The sequence below is a fragment of the Octopus sinensis genome, linkage group LG14 (assembly GCF_006345805.1).
Source record: "Octopus sinensis linkage group LG14, ASM634580v1, whole genome shotgun sequence".
NCBI lineage: Eukaryota > Metazoa > Mollusca > Cephalopoda > Octopoda > Octopodidae > Octopus > Octopus sinensis.
The window spans coordinates 5,360,002-5,369,707 of NC_043010.1; the positions used below are offsets into that span (position 1 = coordinate 5,360,002).

General features: G+C 35.1%; 1 protein-coding gene across 7 annotated transcripts in view; it reads right to left on the reverse strand.

The window, feature by feature from the left end:
- Positions 1 to 8,852, reverse strand: part of LOC115219539 (protocadherin-18-like) — a 254,770-nt gene extending 245,918 nt beyond the window's left edge. For 6 of the 7 annotated variants that reach the window (XR_005001971.1, XM_036509212.1, XM_036509215.1 and 3 more), the window contains exon 1: positions 6,413 to 8,852. Coding sequence is in view for 5 of the 7 variants with exons in the window: in XM_036509212.1 (XP_036365105.1) it covers positions 6,413 to 8,821 (2,409 nt within the window). In the remaining 2 variants the exon portion in view is untranslated. The remainder of the gene's footprint in view (positions 1 to 6,412) is intronic. The other variant, XM_036509209.1, reaches the window with a different exon arrangement.
- Between the last annotated feature and the right edge of the window lie 854 nt (positions 8,853 to 9,706).

Here is a 9,706-nt window from a genome sequence, read left to right on the forward strand (position 1 = left end):
AAAACGAATTAACAGTCATGTTAAATGATAGAATCCTGGAGGCCTTTAAAACTATGGAATAATCAGAATCGAACTATCTGGGGGTTAATTTGATATTCCTATAAAGCTAAGTTTGGCTTTGCTTTCCATCCTTCTGAGGTTGATAAAATGAAGTACTGAAACTCAATTAACATTACTAAACCTAAGCTAAATACTGACGTTGAGTACATATTCCTATGAAGATATTCTTGACTGAATGAAATTATCATAGAAAACTAAGACAATGACTAACTTTGCTTTTTATCCTTTCTACATCAATAAAATAAAACGATGATAGTGTTTTCCATCTTGTGGCCATGATCCTATAAATTGTATGATTCTATCTCCAAAGAGTGAGAGCAGCCCTCACTCTACATGAGTTTTAGCTAAATCTCATGATGCTTTTTGCAGCCACTTGTTATTCTTACATACTTTTGCCTGTTGTCCAGTTATGGTTTTCCTAACAATATATCCATTTCTATTCAACTATTTGTGGAGAACATCAACTGCGATTCCTTACATCAAAACTGCTTTGACCAGGGGTTAAGCAACCACTGAAATCTGGATATCCTTCAGCTAAAATATAACATTATTTATGTCTGTACTGTTAATGGAAAACATATGAAGAATTGAAAGAGGCCAGATCTCAGAGCGTTTGTCCTCATAGATGAAATGATCATGATTACAAAGTGTTAGAAACACCAATTTTTCATCTACGACAGTTATCAGTTATTTACAATTTTGTAATATATAAATGGCCAAAAAAATGTTTATTACATGCAATCATCATTCACTTCCGTACAAAATAAACATATAGATGTTTGCAATGAACAGCATGAAATTCAGGCAATAACAAACACTATAGGTTCTTGTTCCCCAACAAAGTCCAGTTCTTGTTGAAGTGCTGTGACTTGTGTGTCTCAGTGGCACTGGGAGCTATGCCAGTGGCTCCTAGCTGGGCTTTCCTTGGGGGGTAAGAATGGGTTTGGGTAGGGCCAACACTCCTACCTTGAAAATTGCAATGTTGCACAAGCATCAATGACATTTCAAAGCCAGCAAGACCAAGGAGATGAAGTTCTACATCCATAAATGAAATGGGAAAGGACAGTCTCAGAGTTGAGAACGAAGGAGAAGTCAACGATGGATTATGCTCCAGAGAGAGGCGAAGGTTTAAGTAAGTATACATTCTTGTTCTGTAAATTCCAGACAGTTATTATTATTTGTTCAATTAATGCCCAATTTTTCATACTAGCATGGTTTGGATGAGGAGTTATTTGAGACAGGATTTTTACAGCCAGATGCTCTTCCAATTATCAATCCCAAACTATTTATCAAATAAAGTTTCTTTTTGTTTGGCCTACAGGTTTTTGGAATCACAGAGGGCCAGTCATTATGTCATTAAAGAAACTAAACATCATATCAATATTTAGCTCAGCAGCTGACAAGCAAAGACTTCAGGAGTCAATATCTTTACGCATATGCATACACACACACACACACACACACACACACACACACACACACACACGTACATGCACTGACATACAATGTCATCATGGTTTTAATGTCTTTTTCATGCTTACTTAGGTTAGCTGGGATTCATTAAAGTTAAAATTCTATTAGTTTGCTAGATGGCAAAGAATGATGGATTTGATGTCTATAGCTGATGGAGCCTAACAACACAGCAATGCACAGGTCCCACAGTCCTATGACAACACTCACAGCCCAGAAATGTGTTTTCATACACATAGTTTATAAGGAGAATTTTTCTTCATAGATAATTTCCATAGCAAAGGTTTTTCCATGTCCAAGTGTACACAAACAAGTCAAATGTTATTGTGCACACATATATTTCAATCAAAGCTACTTTTTTCCCCTTTAGTTGATTAATTCTAGATTGATGAAGATTTACACACAGCAGCAAAGTTACTATTTATAGTTCAGATATAAGAACACTTGTTTCTTAGTGGGCTACGAATGACGAAATCAGTCTCCATACATAACAAAATGTAACAACGCAGAAATGGTTTGATCCTATGGTTTGATCAGATCAGTCTTAGTCCAATGATGCTTTCATAAACATTGTCCATAAGGAGAATTTTTCTCCTGAGATAACTTTCATTGTGAAGGTCTTTCCATGTCCTAGAATACACAAACACGTTAAATGTAATTGTTCACACATTGTTCACTGGTTGTGAACTCGTAATAGCATACCTGGTGATACACGTGCAAATGAGTTGGTGATGAATTCCTTTAAATAATTTGTCTTTTATCTTTCTGCGATACACCATACCTTTCAAATGCCCCCAAAGGTAGAAATCAAGATGGGTCAGATCAGGGGATCTAGGGGATCTTACAAACTGTTTCTTGTAAAAAAAATTTTCCCTTGTATGGAGAATTTTGAATTACCCTGTATATGTATATATATATATATATATATATATATATATATACATATATATACGTGCCACCTGTGCAGGTAGCACGTAAAAAGCACCCACTACACTCGCAGAGTGGTTGGCATTAGGAAGGGCATCCAGCCGTAGAAACTCTGCCAGATCAGACTGGAGCCTGGAGCAGCCCCTGGCTTCCCAGACCCTGGTCGAACCGTCCAACCCATGCTAGAGCGGAAAACGGACGTTAAACGATGATGATGATGATGATGATGATGATGATGTAGGTATGTATACATATATATATATATATATAATTCATGAAGGAAACAGACAATGGGTTTGGTACAAATCAATATTCAATGTGATAATTGTTTTAATCCATCCTGCAGCTGTCCCTTATGGGTAGGATATTGTGCAGCAAGTTGCATTGCATTAATCAGCGCAGTCTGTGTCTCCTCAGGGGTTTGGTATAAAAGATATAGGAGTGGCTGTGTGGTAAGTAGCTTGTTTACCAACCACATCGTTCTGGGTTCAGTCCCACTATGTGGCATCTTGGGCAAGTGTCTTCTACTATAGCCTCGGGCCGACCAAAGCCTTGTGAGTGGATTTGGTAGACAGAAACAGAAAGAAGCCCGTCGTATATATGTATATATATATGTATGAGTGTGTGTGTGTTGTGTGTCTGTGTTTGTCCCCCCCCCCCCCAACATCGCTTGACAACCGATGCTGGTGTGTTTACATCGCTGTCACTTAGGGGTTCGGCAAAGGAGACCAATAGAATAAGTACTGGGCTTACAAAGAATAAGTCCCAGGGTCGATCTGTTCGACTAAAAGCGCTGCTCCAGCATGGCCGCTGTCAAATGACTGAAACAAGTAAAAGAGAAAGAGAAACTCTACTGTGTTCCTCCATAAACATAGCAGAGATTTGCCCAAGGTGCTTCAAGGTGTAATTCAACTCTAAATCAGATTGTTCAGACGTGAACTTCATAACTACACAAAAACATTAAAAATATATATTACATCGATCATTCAAAACCAGAAGGCGCTTTTAAATGCCTCTTTAAGACATTGGTTGGAGAGACAGAACATTCCTCTTCAGAAATATTTGAAGACATTTTATTCATTAACAAAATTTTCATAGAAATAAGCCCTGAATCTATTCATGTCATTCATAAATTTCATACTTCTTAGCCACTGGCTTATATATGTATGAGTGTGTATGTGTATGTGTGTGTGTATGTGTATGTATATGTGTGTGTATGTATATGTGTGTCTATATATATAATATATATATATATATTATATATATATACGTGCCACCTGTGCAGGTAGCACGTAAAAAGCACCCACTACACTCGCAGAGTGGTTGGCATTAGGAAGGGCATCCAGCCGTAGAAACTCTGCCAGATCAGACTGGAGCCTGGAGCAGCCCCTGGCTTCCCAGACCCTGGTCGAACCGTCCAACCCATGCTAGAGCGGAAAACGGACGTTAAACGATGATGATGATGATGATGATGATGATGTAGGTATGTATACATATATATATATATATAATTCATGAAGGAAACAGACAATGGTTTGGTACAAATCAATATTCAATGTGATAATTGTTTTAATCCATCCTGCAGCTGTCCCTTATGGGTAGGATATTGTGCAGCAAGTTGCATTGCATTAATCAGCGCAGTCTGTGTCTCCTCAGGGGTTTGGTATAAAAGATATAGGAGTGGCTGTGTGGTAAGTAGCTTGTTTACCAGCCACATCGTTCTGGGTTCAGTCCCACTATGTGGCATCTTGGGCAAGTGTCTTCTACTATAGCCTCGGGCCGACCAAAGCCTTGTGAGTGGATTTGGTAGACAGAAACAGAAAGAAGCCCGTCGTATATATGTATATATATATGTATGAGTGTGTGTGTGTTTGTGTGTCTGTGTTTGTCCCCCCCCCCCCCAACATCGCTTGACAACCGATGCTGGTGTGTTTACATCGCTGTCACTTAGGGGTTCGGCAAAGGAGACCAATAGAATAAGTACTGGGCTTACAAAGAATAAGTCCCAGGGTCGATCTGTTCGACTAAAAGCGCTGCTCCAGCATGGCCGCTGTCAAATGACTGAAACAAGTAAAAGAGAAAGAGAAACTCTACTGTGTTCCTCCATAAACATAGCAGAGATTTGCCCAAGGTGCTTCAAGGTGTAATTCAACTCTAAATCAGATTGTTCAGACGTGAACTTCATAACTACACAAAAACATTAAAAATATATATTACATCGATCATTCAAAACCAGAAGGCGCATTTAAATGCCTCTTTAAGACATTGGTTGGAGAGACAGAACATTCCTCTTCAGAAATATTTGAAGACATTTTATTCATTAACAAAATTTTCATAGAAATAAGCCCTGAATCTATTCATGTCATTCATAAATTTCATACTTCTTAGCCACTGGCTTATATATGTATGAGTGTGTATGTGTATGTGTGTGTGTATGTGTATGTATATGTGTGTGTATGTATATGTGTGTCTATATATATAATATATATATATATATATATGTATATATATATGTATGTATGTATGTATGTAAGTATATATATATATATATATATATATATATATATATGTATATATATGTATATATATACGTATATATATGTATATATATATATTATTGCAGTTATTATCTCACACCTGCTCCCCAGAACATATCATATATATCATGTGTATTATTTTGATAAACGAAATGATACTTAATACAAGAGTCTTTCTTTAATAAAATATTGATAGCATCCAAACTTTTGCTGGACGAAAACTGCTGATATGTATGCAAATACATACACATCTACACAGAAACACACAAACACACACATACACACACACACACACATTGTAAACATATGTGCACATATGTACATATTTAGACGCTCACTGTACACATGCATATATTCATCATACACCAAACATATGTGTGTATGTATGTATGTATGTATGTATGTATGTATGTATGTATGTATACACATATATTAATAAAAATCTGTAAATGTACAACCATCCAGATTTCTGAGTACCTTATTTGTTCTAATATAAAATACCTGTACATCACCTTTAAACCTATATATATATAAGAATTTTTGTGTAATACGATAAAAAAAACCAAGGCTGTATGGATATTAGAGCAGTTATAGATAGATGGTCTTACAGCTGTTTCTAGGATATTAATTAATAATATCCCTTCATCGGAAATGGTGTGAACCAACGTTGAACCCTTTATACACAATATTACCAAACTTGGAACTTAACTATGGTCTGTCTATAGCACTTATTCATCATTACCTGACACCTTTTGGTCTCAATGACACCATTATCTCTTATATATATATATATATATATATATTATATATATATATATATATATATAATATATATATATATAATAATATATATATATAATAATTATTTGAGGGAATATAAATCCAAACTTAATTATTACCAATCACTATCAAAAACCAAATATATATATATATATATATATATATATATATATATATGCACACACAAACACACGCACACACTCACATGCACAAGCACACATATCCATATATATAATCATTTAGAATAAAATCTTTCGACAAATCTAGATAACCAATAATATAAAGAAAAATGGAACCGGCCTTCAGCATTTCAGTTCAGATAAAATAGACTTCTGGTATCCAGAAATGAACTTATCAATATGATATTGATTTTACTTTATAATTTATTGACTCTATTTATTCCATGAATTATCATAAGGTAAATTTATTACAATAATTAATTTCTACTCATGGAATGACTAACAAAAGATCTAAAAACACAACAGGTTGGTTCCATTATGAATTAAGGTATTTTTGTTTCATTTTCTGGTTTTTTTTTTTTTTGGTTTTTTTTTTGTTATTGGTAAAATAATAATGATTGTAATATTTTAGTGCCATAATCTTTTGATCAAAAATAACAATATATTCAAATTATTTACCTGACTATCTCCTTTCGTTATGGTCTGCATTTGAAATCCAGAAGCGGAACCTTCCAGATTAGGTTCTGATTTATATCCTGAATGGGTCTCCCTTTTGGGTACTGTAATTTGGCAGTTTCTATTACTAACTTGGTCTCCTACTATGGTAAATGGAATGTCATATTTTGGTGAAATAGGTTCGCATATATATTCTGATGGTCTTCGTTCTCCGACTAAATCATTGTTTGCATCAATCCGGTAACCGTACTGAACCTCTCTTTGATTCTGTCTTTGAACAATGCAGACTATTATAGAGACTACAATAGCTGTAGATATTATCACAGCAGCTATTACGATTATTACTACTAAACTGATATGTATCATATCATCTGACTCAGTGTGTTGAGCTGTGTAAAGCTGAGAGGTGCTGTTGCTGACCGTTAGAGTCAGAAATACTGTGGTGGTTGCTGACAATACTGGAGTCCCACTGTCTCTGACCACAAACTGAAGGTCATATGAGCCAGCATCATTTTGGTAAACTGGACGAGAGAAAGACAATACTCCAGAATGTGGGTTTACATTAAACAACTGTTTGTCATTGCCTTTGACAATTTCATACGTGAGGAAAGCATTCACATGACTGTCTCTGTCAGAGGCTCTTAGTACTGTGATGTCTTTGTTAATTTGTGGATGATAGTGGACATCTAGACTGAAAGGGTTGACACTAGGGAAAGTAAAGTATGGTACGTTGTCATTCTCATCCATGACTTTAACAATAACATTTGCAGTGTTGTTTAACGGTGGAATTCCACTGTCTTTTACAGAAACTTGAAATTTATAGATTTCTTGTTGCTCACGATCTAAAGATTGTGTCGTTGAAATAAATCCAAAATCAGAAATTTCAAATGGAAGAACATATTGATCCTTACTGTAGAGAGAATAATAAAGTTTATTTTCTGGTCCCAGATCTGGATCAGTGGCATTTATAAATCCAACAAGGAAGTTTGATTTTTCATTTTCATAGGCCAAAAATTTAAATGTATCTTTGGTAAACATAGGCCTCACATCATTGATATCCACTACTTCGATTGAAAATTGGCTCTGAGTTTGTAATGAGGGAGAACCTCTATCTTTACAAGTTATATCAAATTCAATGTGACTTTCAGTTTCTCGATCGATTTCACTTTTTACTATAACTTTATATTTCATTTTACCTAAACTCTGGAGTTGAAGTTTGTCATGCTGAAGGAAACAGTCTACTTCTCCATTCTGACCAATGTCATCATCTATGATCTTAACAAAGGCTATAAAACTGCCGACTTTTATTCCTTCGGATATTGTCAATTTATTTCCAGATGATTGGGAAACAAATTTTACCTCAATTTTGGGTATGTTATTTTGTTGATTTATGATATTTACTAAAACCATGACTGTAGAACTCAGAGGTGGAATACCTCCATCTACAGCTTCAATAAACAACTTGTGGATTTTCTTGGACCCTGAGAAATACTTTTGGATAAGGAAAATCTCACCTGTTTCCTTAACTAATTTGAAATAAGATTTAGCATTGTTAGATGTTTTGGAACCAAAATAATATGATATTTTACCATTTTCGCCACTGTCTAAATCCGTTGCAGATAATGTGGTAATGGGTTTGTTCTTCCTAAATCCGTTATTGAGTGAAACATTGTAAACATTTTTAGCAAAACGTGGTGGGTTATCATTAACATCTGTTATGGAAACGTGGACATTTAAAATAGATTGTTTTGGAGGAAATCCTTGGTCCTTGGCTACTATCTGTATGTTATATTCATCTTCCATTTCTCTATCAAGTCTTTGCTCCAAAATTATTCCAAGTGTAGCTGTCCCATCTATTTTCTTGGACACAGATAAACTAAATGGCTGGCCATGTTCATTCTTCATCCAGTAAACAATTTGCGAGTTCTGAATTCCAACATCTTTGTCAATAGCATTTGCTATTGAACGTCTTACCCCTTTGCGATCATCTTCAGAAAATTCTATCTTTACATGATCCTCAGGGAACTCTGGACGGTGATCATTGACGTCTTTTAATATAACTTTGATTTCAAGAATTTTTACAAATGATTCCTTATTTTGAACAGCAATATCAACTGTCCTGAAGCATTCAGTATTGTATTTGCAAAGCGCTTCAGTATCTAGTTGTTGAGCAGTGTAAAGTTTCCCAGTTCTGGAGACGTTAAATAACCATAATGTGTTATTAATTCCTTCTTTTAGTTGACTGAACCAAATTAATGCACGGTCTTTTAAAGGTATGTTTTCCAACTGTATGTCTGCAGCGATATTTCCAATATATGTATCAGGTCTTTGCCCTTCCTCTACTTGATAAGTGATATCTATGCACAAGGCGAGATTTGGAAGGAAGAGGAATATATATGTATGTATCTTCATATTTCTTAATGTAAAAATCCAATCCAGTGAGAAAATCTGAAATGAAAGAAAATAGTTTTGTATTTGATATTTTTGTTACAAATAACAACAACAACTACAACAATAACAGCAACAACAACAACAACAATAATAATAATAATAATAATGATAATAATAATAATGCAGTACCAGGCAGTGGCTCTCATGGCTTCTGATCTTAACTGATTGGAAGTGTTATCATGTACATTGTTTTGTCTTGGTATAAAAGATGGGCTACAGCAAATATTGTGCTCAATACCACTGATTTGCTTGTCAGTTGTTTGACCAGTTGAGCATGTCCCTTAGTGGCTGATGATATGTGCATCTCTGATCATGAGCAGAAGTAGTCGGGGAGCATTATAGCTGTGTGTTGAAAGGAATTCTTAGAGGTTTGGATAATTCACCTTTGGAAACATGGGTGGTTCGTTCAACATCCTTAAACAACCCTTATTCAGGGACCTTTTGAGCGGGATGAGTTACTCAACAAAAAAAAAAATTCTAACTGGGCCCCACCTGCAAGGTCATGTGCTGTTTATCTTGATATGAGATCACCATATCGCACACATATGGTTGTGATGCATGTGCCTAGTGTACCCTTATCAGACGGGTAGTCATGAGGGGAAACTGAGCTTCGTATATTTTACCCCAGTGTCACTTTGATGGCATGCACTGCTCTCTTACTCAATAATAATAATAATAATAATAATAATAATAATAATAATAATAAAGATTTTATACATTTAAATTTAAATGATATTTGTCATCATCACTGTCTATATTGTCATTGTTTTTATGTCATACATATATAAATACATACATACTTAAATATATATATGTGGGATGAGTGGGAGGTTTGTGTGTGCCTGT